Source organism: Colletes latitarsis, chromosome 12 (assembly GCF_051014445.1).
Source record: "Colletes latitarsis isolate SP2378_abdomen chromosome 12, iyColLati1, whole genome shotgun sequence".
In the NCBI taxonomy this organism is placed as follows: Eukaryota; Metazoa; Arthropoda; class Insecta; order Hymenoptera; family Colletidae; genus Colletes; species Colletes latitarsis.
The window spans coordinates 21,581,782-21,597,886 of NC_135145.1; the positions used below are offsets into that span (position 1 = coordinate 21,581,782).

General features: G+C 40.3%; 1 protein-coding gene across 5 annotated transcripts in view; it reads right to left on the bottom strand.

Moving 5' to 3' along the window:
* The window catches only part of Sema1a (semaphorin 1a), a 365,473-nt gene that overhangs the window by 19,896 nt on the left and 329,472 nt on the right, over positions 1 to 16,105 (bottom strand). For 4 of the 5 annotated variants that reach the window (XR_013080845.1, XR_013080844.1, XM_076779613.1 and 1 more), the window contains exon 2: positions 2,768 to 2,864. Coding sequence is in view for 1 of the 5 variants with exons in the window: in XM_076779613.1 (XP_076635728.1) it covers positions 2,768 to 2,864 (97 nt within the window). In the remaining 4 variants the exon portion in view is untranslated. Of the gene's footprint in view, positions 1 to 2,767; positions 2,865 to 15,832; positions 15,904 to 16,105 lie in introns of those variants that run through there. The other variant, XM_076779615.1, reaches the window with a different exon arrangement.

The window sequence follows — 16,105 nt, forward strand, 5'->3', positions numbered from 1 at the left end:
AAGATTAAATCATTTTATTGCCTCACAAACCGGCAGAATTATTTTAATATGTGAAATTCAATGCTTCACAAACCCACAGAATTAAATGTGAAATTAAATGTTTCACAAACCCACAAAATTATCTTAAAATATGGAATCATTTTACTGCCTCACAAACCCACAGAATTATTTTAAAATATGGATTCAATTCACTGTCTCACAAACCCACAGAATTATTTTAAAATGTGAAATTAAATGTTTCAAATTCAATGTTTCACTAATCCACAAAATTATCTTAAAATATGGAATCAATTCACTGTCTTACAAATACACAGACTTATCTTAAAATATGAAATTAAATGTTTCAAATTCAATGTTTCACTAATCCACAAAATTATCATAAAATATAGAATCAATTCAATGTCTCAGAAATCCACAGAATTATTTTAAAATATGAAATTAAATGTCTCAAATTCAATGCATCACAAATCCACAAAATTATCTTAACATATGAAATCATTTTACTTCCTCACAAACCCACAGAATTATTTTAAAATGTGAAATTAAAGGTTTTCAAATCCAATGTTTTACAAAACCACAAAATTATTTTAAAATATGAAATTAAATGTTTCACTAATCCTCAAAATTATATTGAAATATTAAATCATTTTACTGCCTCATAAACCCACAGAATTATTTTAAAATATGAAATTAAATGTTTCAAATTCAATGTTTCACGAATCCACAAAATTATCATAAAATATAGAATCAATTCAATGTCTCACAAATCTACAGAATTATTTTAAAATGTGAAATTAAATGTTTCAAATTCAATGTTTCACTAATCCACAAAATTATCTTATAATATGGAATCATTTTACTGCCTCACAAACCCACAGAAGTAAATGTGAAATTAAATGTTTCAAAAACACACAAAATTATCTCAAAATATAGAATCATTTTATAGCCTCACAAACCCACATAATTATTTTAAAATGTGAAATTAATGGTTTCAAATTCAATGTTCACAAACCCACAAAATTATCTTAAAACATGAAATCAATTTACTGTCTCACAAACACACAGAATTATCTTAAAATATAAAATTAAATATTTCAAATTCCATGTTTCACTAATCCACAAAATTATATTGAAGAATTAAATTATTTTACTGCCTTACAAACCCACAGAATTATTTAAAAATATGAAATTAAATGTTTTACTAATCCACAAAATTATATTGAAAGATTAAATCATTTTACTGCCTCACAAACCCACAGAATTATTTTAAAATATGAAATTAAATGTTTTACTAATCCACAAAATTATATTGAAAGATTAAATCATTTTACTGCCTCACAAACCCACAGAATTATTTTAAAATACGAAATTAAATGTTCCACTAATCCATAAAATTATATTGAAAGATTAAATCAATTTCCTGCCTCACAAACCCACAGAATTATCTTAAAATATAAAATTAAATATTTCAAATTCAATGTATGACTAATCCACAAAATTATATTGAAAGATTAAATCATTTTGCTGCCTCACAAACCCACAGAATTATTTTAAAATACGAAATTAAATGTTCCACTAATCCACAAAATTATATTGAAAGAATAAATCATTTTACTGGCTCACAAACCCACAGAATTATCTCCAAACATAAAATTAAATATTTCAAATTCCAGAAAAGATCAAACACCTCCCTCACTGTTTCACAAACCCACAAACTTAAAATAATTAATGATTTAATTAACCCAAAAATGTAAAATTAAATATTACAAATTTCACAATGATTTCAAACTAACAACCAAAGTTCTCGAAGTCTTTGAACAGTATTTTAGCGGCGCCATTTTGTCGAAAGGTCAACTGCAGGTCACACAGAGGTTATCCCCAATTTCTATGCCCACAAAGAGTATTCCCGATCCCACATTAATCACCGAGCGAAGTCTCGTCCTTTTGCCTTTTCCGCTTATCCGTCGGTAACCTAGGGAACGTCCGTCGCGTCGAATCGACAGCGGGGGAGGAAAAAAGGTCGATCGAAAGACCGGAACTGCGGAACCGCGGAAGATTCGAGCCAGGTCCGTTTATTACAAACGGCGGTGGATTTATGGCGCGCGTCTCGAGATTAATATTCCTCCGACGGATCCCCTAGCGTTCGCCATTTTGTTGGCGGGTAAAAACCGTGGCCCGTCGACCCGTTTGGACCCAATTATCGCGACCAAAGATAATCGATCGTACAGCCCCAGCGACAGTATCGAATCCAGTGACCCAATTGGGGGCGAATAAACTTGCAATTCCATAAATAAAAACCGAGATAATTCCAAACAAAACTCATTAAAAATGTCGAATTGCAAATGTAACGAAATTGTTAGTTACTTCTTTACTTTCCGGGCGTCTCTCGCGTTTTAATTACAACTAACCGCCTTTTCTATTTCAAGGTGGGGGGATGGGGGGTTCTTTAAAGATCGTTGCTCGGTGCCACGGATTCGCAGGCTCGTAAAATAAAGCGTACAAAGAAGTTTCTAAATAAAGTTCGACGATCTCATTAACAGGGAAGAACAGCGCTCGGGTGGCCGTTCTTGGAATTCACCGTCGTGGATAAAAGGAGACGGGAAATCCGTGGAAACGAGATCCCCTCGCCGAAGGAAAATACTCCGCACACGTACACATCGAGAGGGCCCCCGTGTGATCGCACGGGGGCCCCTCGAAGTACCAAAGAAGAAGACGAAGAAGCGGTCCTTTAATTAAAGCACTCGCTTCAAATGAATCCTCTATTTACCTTCCGCCGACCAGAAGATAGTTCCCGTCCCGCAGCACCAGCCGAAAGTAGTCTGTGTGCGTCTCGTTTCCCGTAAACCTGAACACATCCTCCGCACCTGGAAAAGAAAAGCAGAGAAACGTTGGCTTTTGTTCCGTCGTTTGAAAAGTGGAATTATCTTATTCATCTAATTAGTCGTCGTCCCTTTAGCGAACCGACGCAGGACGAAGACGTCCTCTCGAATCCTTTGCACTCCGCGTCGACCGGGGGAGGGGGGGGGGGGCCAGGAAGTCGACTTAATAAGCGTAATAAGTTCCTTTTGACCGCGGGCCTACGGCACAAAGCCCCGATCGATCATTAACGGATCTACCCCCGGCGATCTAGGGGCATTTTTTCAGCCCTCGGGAAGCTACTTCATTATCCGCTAATTACCTATCTATTAGTTTCAACGGCCCTTTCTCGCCCGCCCCTTCGAGGAAGATTCCCACGTTGGATTTCTAAGTATTTCGAGTCGATACTCGATTAATATTAACGCTTTACCGATCGGTAAGTGTCGTCGGTAAAGAGGAGATTAACGGGCCACCGGTCGGTAATGTACCGATTAACAGGCTTACCGGCCGGTAAGCGTCGTCGGTAAAAAGGTGATTTACCTGTCGGTAATGTGTTAGTAGTCCGCAGTCACGTTTCGTAGAATACTTTCGACGTTGTCGTTGATGGATAGAGGGGGAAAGGGATTCGTCAGAATCGTGCCAAATTGCAGATCACCGGACGGAACCCGCGGACACCGAGCCGCACCGTTCGAGCCAGATTCTAATCGACATCCCTCATGCCTCTGGCATAATTATCGGGGTGTTTCCGCGTTTCGACGTCAGTCAATGTCGCCGGACTGGTCCCTCGTATCCGGTGGATGCAATTTAGGTCGCAGATAAGCACGCAATAGCATCAACGGTAACAATGAACGGATGCTACGGTGAAGAGGGGGGGGGGGGCGCCATTATGGAAGGACCGCGCCCTCCGCGGGAGCCATTCAAGCTCGCCTTTGCAAGACGCTCGCTAAAGCAATTAACGTAATTCCGATCAACTTCCAGCGCGTCTGCCTCCGCCGAGATCCGTTCATCTATCTCCCCGTAGTTTCCTTACTTCGTCTATCCGGCTCGAAGGTCCATTACGAACGGAAGAACGAGCGCGGTCAATGAGATACGATTCCTTAAGAGTCTTCAAACCCTTCCCGGAAAGAACAACGATGGGAATTGGGTAATTCGAAACCTCCCTCATGGGTCGAGAATATTCAAAATTCTAGAATGGTTTGTATAAGTTATCGTAAATGTTACTGTGGCTTTCACAAATTCGAATGATGCATTTTTGAATCAATTTTTGCCCCCCCTAGGGTGCTCGCCAAGATTTCGAGAAACGTTTCGCGTTTCCCTGTGGTTATTTGGAGAGCGGTGGGATTCCGGCGGCTGGGAACACGACGCCTTCTCGCGGAAAATGATTCCCCGGGCACCCAGGGATGTATAACACTCGAGTGACAAACGCAACAGGGCTCGAAATTCGCCCCGGACGATTATCTATCGTTTCCCAGCAGGCAACGTCTGAAGTGCAATTAACGCGGCCCCTCCGACGCCCAGTCGATATCGATGATTCGACGGGGTCGTGTGTCCCCGCGTATGCGATTCGATTCGGGGTCGCAGATAGCCGCGGAATATCGGCGAACGGGAGGCGGCGCGCAGCCCCATTATCGGAGGGATCATACGTCTTGCACTGGAAACGAATTAACGTCACCGTTGTCCTGCGTTACATTCCCGGTGTGTGTCTCTCGCCCGACGGGAAAGCCCGAGAGAGACGGCGAGATTTCTGATGGAAAATCCGGAACAAGATCCGTTCATGGATGTGATCGGATATCCCCCGGCCCCCCCTACGCTTATCGGAACATTTTCCGCGTGGAAACACGTCCCTGGATAATTATTATAACAACCCGGGAAATCTGATCTTTATTTGTATAGAAGCTTTCAATTTTTCTTATTTATTTTATCTGATCTTTATTTGTATAGAAGCTTTCAATTTTTCTTATTTATTTTATTTCTAATTGTTGGTTATATTTATTTACAAAGTGGTTTTTTTTTGTTTATTTCATGATAGAAACAAGTAACGACTGATTAGAAACCCGATAGGGAGGTTAGAACAATTTTAAAAACTCCACATGGACTAATACGAGTTTTTTTCGGGGAGCGGTCACCCATCCCGAAGTCTGCACGCCGCCCCAATGATGCTGCACTTCGGTGATCGCGCGAGAGCCAGCGTCTCCAACGTCCCACGACCGTCCCACAAGACACTTTTAATTTGCTCGTGTATTAACCCGTATCTCGATAATAAAAACAACGTTTCAATTCGTGATAAACAAATTTTCTTTTGTTCACAGTGCACCATAACTCTGTGTAAATAAATTCCCCCGGCTCGAATAATATTCCGACGCAATAACGCGACCGTAGTGTCCGGGAGTCTTTAAAAAAAGTTTGAAACGACGCCACGCGGTCATCGCGAAAAAGTAATATTTTTCTCGGGATATTTACGGACATCGCGTAGATATCGATTGATATGAGAAGCGGAAACACGGTCTCTTCCGCTGATTGGCTCTGAAATTAAACGGGGCAGGTTGTAACTCCCATCGGATCCTAGGCTCGCCCCCCGGGTTATCGCTTTCCAAAATTAGCTGCTCGATTGCAATCGCGGGAAAAACTGGAGAACCTCGGCCACTCCAATTCCGGCGGAGCTCGCACACGGGCGCGAATCGAGACACTTTCCGCGTTGCTGGCCGACTGGAAATTGCGACGCGCGAATGGGGACCGGATGTTTCGAAAAGCTGTTGACCTTCTAAACTGGACGAACACACTGTTTTAGTTGCACCGACTTTTCGAGACTTTTGGGTCCTCGATTGACCAACAGTGTGGAGAGCACACTTGGTAAAAAATGATAAAACATTGCAAAATATGGGTGTAAAAAAAGGCACTATTTAATAATCACAATTAAGTTTGAAATTGATAATAAAAATAAATTGTATTGATAATAATGGGTTCTTTAATTTATGAATTGTTTAAGGGTTTAATTTAAGGGTTTTTAATTTATGAATTATTGTTTGTATAGTGGTTAGAATTCTTTGACCGTATTTTTGATTCGATATAATATAAATTGAGTCAATAATAAGGCTTCTAATTCATGAGCAATTTTTTGCAGAGTGTTTAGAATTAGTTGAACGTCCCTTTGATTCGATTTAATATAAATTAAATCAATAATTATGGTTTTTAATTTTAGAACAACTGTTTGCAGAGTATTTAGAATCACTGAATATACTTTTGATTAGATATAATATAAATTGAGTCAATAATCAAGCTTCTGATAGAGTTAATAATAAATAGAGTCAATAATAAAACTTCTAATTTACAGTGGAGTGTTTGCAGAATGTTTAGAACTTTTTAAACGTATTTTTGATTCGATTTAATATAAATTAAATCAATAATGAGAGTTTCTAATTTATGAACAATTGTTTGCAGAGTGTTTAGAATTAGTTGAACGTATTTTTGATACACATAATATAAATTGAGTCAATAATTATGATTTTTAATTTTAGAACAATTGTTTGCAGAGTGTTTAGAATCACTGAATATACTTTTGATTAGATATAATATAAATTGAGTCAATAATCAAGCTTCTGATAGAGTTAATAATAAATAGAGTCAATAATAAAACTTCTAATTTACAGAGGAGTGTTTGCAGAGTGTTTAGAATCATTGAATATACTTTTGATTAGATATAATATAAATTGGGTCAATAATAAAACTTCTAATTTACAGAGGAGTGTTTGTAGAGTGTTTAGAATTTTTTGAACGTATTTTTGATTCAATATAATATAAATTGAGTCAATAATAAAGCCTCTGATAGAGTTAATAATAAATAGAATCAATAATAAAACTTCTAATTTACAGGGGAGTGTTTGTAGAGTGATTAGAATTCTTTGACCGTATTTTTGATTCGTTATAATATAAATTGAGTCAATAATTATAGTTTTTAATTTTAGAACAATTGTTTGCAGAGTGTTTAGAATCATTCAATATACTTTTGATTAGATATAATATAAATTGAGTCAATAATAATAGTTTCTAATTTACAAAAGAGTGTTTGCAGAGTGTTTAGATTTCTTTGACCGTATTTTTGATTCGTTATGAATAAATCGAGTCAATAATGAGGATTTCTAATTCATGAAAAATTGTTTGCAGATTGTTTAGAATCATTCAATATACTTTTGATTACATATAATATAAATTGAGTCAATAATCAAGCTTCTGATAGAGTTAATAATAAATAGAATCAATAATAAAACTTCTAATTTACAGGGGAGTATTTGCAGAGTGCTTAGAACTTTTTAAAAGTATTTTTGATTCGATTTAATATAAATTCAGTCGATAATGAGAGTTTCTAATTTATGAAGAATTGTTTGCAGAGTGTTTAGAATCAATGAATATACTCTTGATTAGATATAATATAAATAGAGTCAATAATCAAGCTTCTGATAGAGTTAATAATAAATAGAATCAATAATAAAACTTCTAATTTACAGAGGAGTGTTTGTAGAGTGTTTAGAACTTTTTAAACGTATTTTTGATTCGATTTAATATAAATTAAATCAATAATGAGAGTTTCTAATTTATGAACAATTGTTTGCAGAGTGTTTAGAATTTTTTGAATATATTTTTGATTCACATAATATAAATTGAGTCAATAATACAGCTTCTAATAGAGTCAATAATAGAACTTTCAATTTACAGTGGAGTGTTTAGAATTTTTTGAACGTATTATTGATTCAACATAATATAAATAGAATCAATAACAAAGCCTCTAATTTCCAGAGAAGTGTTCACAGAGTGTTAGAAATTTTTTGACCACATTTTTGATTCGCCATAATACAAATTGTGTCATTACCGAGGATTTCTATTTTCCAGGCAATTGTTTACAAAGTGTTTAGAATTTTCTAACTCTATTTTTGATTCGACACACTACAAATTGAGTCAATAACAAAGCCTCTAATTTCCAGAGAAGTGTTCACAGAGTGTTAGAAATTTTTTGACCACATTTTTGATTCGCCATAATACAAATTGTGTCATTACCGAGGATTTCTAATTTCCAATCAATTGTTTACAAAGTGTTAAGAATTTTCTAACTCTATTTTTGATTCGACACACTACAAATTGAGTCAATAACAAAGCCTCTAATTTCCAGAGAAGTGTTCACAGAGTGTTAGAAATTTTTTTGACCATATTTTTGATTCGCCATAATATAAATTTCGTGGTTTTTAATTAAAGATTGTTTTCACAGCGTGTGGAATTTTTTAAACGCCATTTTGAGTGGAGAGTGAACGCGACGGGGGCAAGTTTGTGGTGTTTAGCCATCGACAGGATGGATGGTGTATCGCCATGGCGTCTTTGGCAGCCATTTGCGGTCAACGTCGAGTTTCGTCTGACAGGGAGCCGGTGATATCCGTGAAAGCCGATACAAAACGCAAGCCACAAAGGCGAATATCGGCTTTCGCGTAGTTACCGAGCGGAACGTCGCGTTCCGACATCGGCGACCCCGGGATTCCGACTGCCACGACAATCGTAATTGCACTTTTTAACGAGCGACCTTTCGGCGGGGCTTCCAGGCGTCGCACAAAGCGTTTAAGCGCGTTTCGCGGCCCGCCAGCGCCGCGACGGCGCCTCTTCCTGTCCACTTTCATTTCGACGATTCATTTTTTAGCGCTAACACCGTTTGTTCTTGGGACAACTTGATCGCTGCGTACGCCAGAGTGACCCTACGACTCCACAACCGGGGAAAAACCCAGCAATTGGGCGATATTTTTACCTAACGTCGTCTAAAACACTTTGGAAATTTGTTAAATTATAATTGTGAAAATGTATTTTGATTTAGAATGTTTCGATTAACGATTTACCGACTCATAACGGGTCATCTCAGTCGATAAAGAAGCGTACGTTAACACTTTACCGACACATAGCGCTTCACACTGTCGGTAATGTGTTAACGAACACTTCTTTATCGCCTGAGATCCCAGTGTCAATGCTTACAATATTCTATCTGTTATATTTCAATATTATATCCCATCAGACTAATAGAATAAAGTTTGCAGTATAAAATGTGTTTCGATTTACTATTTACCGACTCATAACTGGCCATCTCAGACGATAAAGAAGCGTACGTTAACACTTTACCGACACATAGCGCTTCACACTGTCGGTAATGTGTTAACGTACGCTTCTTTATCGCCTGAGATCCCAGTGTCAATGCTTACAATATTCTATCTATTATATCTATTATATTCCAATACTATATCTCATCAGACTAATAGAATAAAGTTTGCAGTATAAAATGTGTTTCGATTAACTATTTACCGACTCAATGGTTCATCTCAGGCGATAAAGAAGCGTACGTTAACACTTTACCGACAGTGTGAAGCGCTATGTGTCGGTAAAGTGTTAACGTACGCTTCTTTATCGCCTGAGATCCCAGTGTCAAAGCTTACAATATTCTATCTGTTATATTTCAATATTATATCTCATCAGACTAATAGAATAAAGTTTGCAGTATAAAATGTGTTTCGATTAATTATTTACCGACTCAACGGTTCATCCCAGGCGATAAAGAAGCGTACGTTAACACTTTACCGACACATAGCGCTTCACACTGTCGGTAACGTGTTAACGTATGCTTCTTTACCGCCTGAGAACTCATTCTCCAGTCGGTAAGGGAGTACAACTTGGAGGACAAAACAAAATGGAGGAATCCCCGTAGATGTTTACCTTCCATCCCTTATTTTAAATTGCTAAAATAAAAATTCCCCAAGGCAAATGGAATAAAGTTTCCAATATAAATTTTTATCATACATTTTAGTGATCTGTATTCCTCGAACAATATTTTTAGAAATGTTTAACGTGGGATTTTTTGATTCTTACAATTTCTTTAAAAGTCTGGGAGAGTGAACGGGCTGGACGCGACAATATCGGCGTCGTTCAAAAGGTACAAGTGTTTTTGCAACCCCCAATGGCCGTAACAATCCGTTGGAGGATGGATGCTCAATATTTCATCGCGTCTCGAGCGTGGCAGGTACGATCGCCCGTGGACCGGTAAAAAATTGACCGAGGTGGATTTGTCCGGTCCGGAGGGCCCCCGGGGGGTGGCGTGGGAGGCCACAAATCACGTATATAAGTTTCCCGTGGCGCTGGTGCCCTCGCCTGAAAGGAAGGCCGCGTATTCGAAAATATTGAACGCGTCCAAAGTTACGACTCCGGCCGTCAAACTTCCGCGATCGAACTTTGCGAGATCGTTCCCCCCTCGTCCCCTAGAAAACCGCCAAGGACCCCTACAGTACACCCACATCACCAAAATCTAGATATTTTCTTCTCAAACAACCAGTGAAACATCCAAATTCGGTCGTTAAATTAATTTTTTACGTTTCGTTCCTATATTCATTTTCATATTTATTGTTTGAAAAATACTTCGATAAAAATTTCGTTTTTCTCATATTTATTGTTTGAAAAATACATAGTGAAACATTTAAACTCGATTGTAAATTAATTTTTTATGTTTCGTTCCCGTTTTCATTTTCATATTTACTGTTTGAAAAGTACTCAAATAAAAATTGAAATAAATCGTATAAGGGTGGTTTTGGGGCAAAGAAAGACAACAAATGTTGCACTCGAATTTTTCCAACGATGAATACAGGCAAATTATGATATTATTTCGAATAGTGATCGATTAATTAATTTCTATTGAACATTTAAATTTTCAAATATTGTAATTAATATTAAACAACCCCAAAATATATATCTACATATACAAATAAATAAAATACAATATTATACTCATAAATTAAGTAATTTTGTCCCTGAATTAATTTTCAAGTTTACGATTTGAAAATTCTTCGAATAAAAAGTGAGATTAAATTGCAAGGGGGTGGTTTTGGGGCGAAGAATGATAACAAGTGTTGCACTCGAAATTTTCGACAAATCGTGATGTCACGGGAGTGTCTCTTTGGGTTATTTGGAGTTTGTATCGTCTTGAATGGCGATGGCCCTAAGGGTGGGAATCGCGCTTAAAGCTGGCCCGAACGAGCAGAATTCTCGAGCGGATCGTTGTCGGGGTGAACGTCGGCTTCCAGTCGCGCGATTAACACGGAAAGATGGAACGCTCGGGAAATAGCAATTAAATGCACGGAGCCCGGGGGTCGGGCCATTCGCGCGTCTCCGCGTCGATCATCCCCCAGCTACCCTTCCGCGGATCTCTACTCGAGTAATTTGTTCCTCCGAGCGATTCAACGTTTAACCCCGCCGCCCAAGAACACGAGTAATTCTCGGTCCTTTCATGTACAGAGTCAACAAAAATTAAAGTTGCAAAACGGTGGTTCGAAACACGACTATTGTTCCATTAAATATACAGGGTACATTTGGCCACATCTAGGAAAAATTTTAATGGGAGATTCTAGAGACCAAAATAAGACGAAAATGAAGAATAAAAATTTGTTGATGGAGGCTTCGTTAAAAAGTTATTAACGTTTGAAGTTCCGCGTGAGACGCTGGCGCACGCAGCTCTACGCATCTACAGACGCAACTGTTAATAACTTTTTAACGAAGCCTCAATCGACAAATTGGTATTCTTCATTTTCGTCTTATTTTTGCCTCTAGAATCCCCCATTAAAATTTTTCCCAGAACACCCTGTATATATATGTTTTTTTTAGGGGTAGGCACCCTTCTGGTATCTCCACAATGGATTAAATTTGCAGTTTCTATGCTTGGATATTTTTGTTCGACCATATATATTCATGGACAATTTTAATTAAATTTATTTTAAATAATTTCTTATTCATAATAATTACACAAACAATTATCGTACGATAAATATTTCTACAAAATAGCTCCAATATTTGACCCATAATATTAAACAAAACTAACAATAATCACACAAACAATTATTCTACGATAAATATCGTATAAAATAGTTGCAATGCTTGCTATACAATATTAAAAAAAAAAATTACAACAATAATTACAAAAACAACTATTATACAATAAATAATGTAAAAAATAGCTGCAATGCTTGACCCATAATATCAAACAAAAATAACAATAATAATTACAAAAATAATTATAGCACGATAAATAATGCATAAATGTTGGACACATGATACTGAAAAAGAAAAAATTTTCCTAAAGTGGAAAGAAAAGCTGAGAAAATTGAAACGAACGACGCGTGTCCAATGGCTGCCAGGGCCGAAATCCGGACGCAATTTCGTCCCGGGGTCCAGTCTCGCTAATTCGACAGGTATCCGGGGCTAAACTTTTCCTCGATACGAGTTCGCTCCGTTTAATCAGCGTGACGACCACGAGCGGACGAACAATTTCGGAAATTCGTCCCCCGGAACTCGCGCGTAACTTTGCACGGTGTTCGCGATGTTCCACGTTCCGGCGTCGAACGAGGTATCCCCCACCCCCTGCCCCCTGTCGCCCCCCTCCAACGATCGCGGCCGAGTTCGCGAACCCCGAATTGATTACGAGGCTTTTACGCCTGTTGTCCACTCGAGAGTTCCTCGGACTCGATATCGAGAACGAGAGGCTCTTTTACGGGAAAGGTTCTTCCCCGTCGAGTTGCCTCGTCACTCCGTCAGAGAGCCTCGATTCATTCTCGATAATGATTCTCGAGAGTGAAACTTTCCAGTGAACACCTGGGATCGAACCACTTCTGTCGAATAAATTGCGAATAGAATCTTTAATTCTATGTATATTCGTCAGTAGTTCCCAAAACACTGCGTGCAGAATGGGTTTGAGAAGCGTAGGGAGGCTCGATTGACTTTACCGACTCATAACGGTTGACCCCAGGCGATAAAGAAGCGCACATTAACACTTTACCGACCGCTATGAGTCGGTAAAGTGGTAATCGATACCGGCTGACCGTTCCGGTCGATAAAGTGGTAAACGTACGCTTCTTTACCGCCTGTGGTCAACCGCTATGAGTCGGTAAAATGTTACTCGAGCCTCCCTACGCTTCTCAACCCATGCTGCATGCAGTATTTTGAGAATTACTAACGATTATACCCAGAATTAAAGATTCCATTCGCAATTTATTCGATACCCAGGCGATAAAGAAGTGTTGTGAGTCGGTAAAGTGTCAACGTACGCTTCTTTATCGCCCGAGCGTCCAGTGTTTTTTCCTGTCGGTAATGGAGGACGAATACAGTTATGAATCAATTCTCTTGGCAGAGAAGAAACGTCTAGATATTACCTTATCTCTCATACCGTTTCCAGCGCGAAGTCTTTGATCCAGAAACCAGGATTACTCTCTCGATTCCCCAGTTCCCATTTACAGAGGAGCGTTTTCACGTCGAGTCGAAGATAAGAAGAAGAACGCGCGTTGAATTAATAAAGAGGCCTCCGTTTATCTCTGATTCGATCGTCTGCGAGGGTAGGAACACGCCATTGGCCATCGAGCTCGTCCCCGTGAAGTGGATTATCTCCTGTGGCGGCTCGCCACACGAGTGGACCCCGCAGTCCCCGGGTTTGCACACACAGAAGGGTTCGGCGGAAGGGCCGACGGGGGGGGAACAGGGCGAAACGGAGTGGCGTTATGTCGAGCGAAAGTCATTAAAGTTTCGCACGTGCCAGGGTGACGGCACCGCCAGGAACGACCCTAGGCCATTATTTTTTAACGGCCCCCCCGCAGCTACCTCCCCTCACGGACCACGTTTTCCACGCACGCACACAGGTGGAAACGCCGCGGTCTTCGACCCGCGGTTAAACCATGACTAATGAACGAGCCCATCAACCCCGACCCAGCTTCTCCCGCTGCTTTTATCCTGCCCGCAAAAAAGCTGCCTCGAATCGCAATTTCCCGCTACCAAGATGGCTTCGATTAACCCTCGGTCGAAAAGTCGAAAAATCGCCTACTTGACACTTTACCGACTGTTACCGGTTGACCACAGTCGATAAAGAAGCGTACTTAACACTTTACCGACCGCTATGAGTCGATAAAGTGGGAAGTACGCTTCCTTATCGTCTGCGAACCCAGTGATTCTTCTGGTCGGTAATGAAGGGTGAAACAAAATGGTGGAGACCCTAGAGAAGAGTTAGAGATCGATTTTCTCTGGATTCTAGAGGGCATATTAATAACGTTTTCAAGTGATATTCTACGATAATTGAAGGAGGACCCTGGCCAATCGCGCGGAGATGTTCGTTGCATCCAACAAAAGGAGGGGGGCGTCCGCGATGGCGCAGATCGAGCGTCCTCGACTCTCGTGCGCATTCTACTTTATTATCCGCGCGACGCCGCCTCCCGTAATTTAACTTTTAATTAAATTAGCCGCGGTCGGTTCCCCGCGTGCACGCGTTCTCACGTGGATCTCAATTTTCTTTGAGGAGCCCGTCGCAAAAAACAGACACGGGGATATTCCTGAAAAATTACCCTTCCGTGGAGCGACCACTGTTCCCGGCCAGTCATGCGAACGTCCCCGGCGCCGCGGCAGTGGGGCGGTGGGGGGCGGGGGGCGACGCGTTAGCAGGGCCTGCTGGGTGCACTTCAATTTCGTTGAGACAACACGTGCTTCCTTGGCTGAGGCAATCCCCGGAGAAACGGAGAACGCGGGGGGAGGGACGAGGGGAAAGAAAAAACAATCGAGCCGAGAAAGATTCAAATCCGACGCCGTTTCTCGGGGGTAATCGGCCCGTGGACGAGGGTTCCTCGAAGGGGGACGTTTTCACACAATTGTACCCCCCTCCTCCACGTATGCAAACGATTTCTTCGCGACTTTCTTGGTCGATTTAACGACTCTGACGCACTTTAAAAATTTCTCTGCAACCACAACAGGTCGACGACTATTTCAACAAGCCTATACAAGATGGTTGATCTTTTTCAATTAAAAGTATAGATGCAAAATGTTCCTATTAGGCTCGTTTTTTTAAATTAATAATATATTCACCCCAGGGTTGACTTTTTATACATTTTTTTTTGCTCTTGTGGAATGTTTTTTTTTTTAGAATTCTATATATGTTTATTTCTGATGCAACGATGCGATAATTGGGATTTCTATTACCAGGAAACGGGCTTTAACATATTTTTGACCGCTGCGGAATAATCGTGGCGCGTCCCGAGGCGTAGTTAGCAAAGTGCAAATTAGCCTTGGGGCAAAAATGAGTTCGACACGCCTGGTGTACAGTTTCGTTTGCGTTTCCCACTGTTCCTATGTAGATACAAGCACCTACGGAACATCCGTTGCCCGCGCGTATGGTGTCCATATGTTACCAGTTCACGGGCTGACCCATCTGTTCTATGAATAGCTGACGGTTTTTTTATCGGTTCTACAGAACTACGTACAGGAACTTCCTCGTTCGAATGTCTAGAGAGCTTCCCACAAGACTGCCTGTGGGAAAGTTATTCGTTTTTTTTTGCCCTGAGACCACGTCAACGCTTACAATATTCCATCTATCGTATCTATAATATTCCATGAGACTAATAGAACAAAGTTTGCAGTATAAAATGGGTGTAGCGTCAAATTTACCTAATTTACCGACTGAACGGTCGACCACAATCGATAAAGAAGGGCACGGTAACGCTTTACCGACTCATAGCGGTCGGTAAAGTGTTAAACGCGCTTCTTTATCGTCTGGGAGCCCAGTGTCGGTAACGGAGGACATAAAACAAAATGGAGGAAGAGAGCCCCCTTCATCCTTTATTTTAAACTCGTATCTAAATAAAAATTCCCAATATGAAATGTGTGTTCGTAGGGAAACGATGCAGGATTTAGAGGGATTGTTCGAGCGAGTTAAAAAAAACGTTTCCAACAGAACGAACCGTAACTCGGGATTGTAGACGCTCGATGCAGAAATGGCGGAATATATCGGGGCTGGAGGCGGCGTATCGACGCTGTCGAGCACGTAATTCCGTTCGCAGAGAAGGGCCAAACGTTATCGGAAGGACCTAACGATCCGATTCCGCCACAATGTCGTTACGTCGTCGTGGAAGATGTTCCCTGAACGTTCTTGCCTCGTATTTACCTTTTATTTTCCCCGTCGAGTTTACATCGCTAACGAGGGACACCAATCGAAGCGTCTCGTTTGCGAATCGACTGGACCCTCCCCCCCCTCCTCTATCGGACGTTGCCTTCGAGCACTTTTCGATACGATCCCCTCCCACGTTTCTGCGCGGCTTACGACGATACTCGCCTCTAAACATTTTTTTTTATCGCCGACGATTCGCGCGACGATCTCTGGACGCAAGAACGAGCATCGACGAGGGAAACCAGCCCCCGTGAACGCTGGAAATTCCAT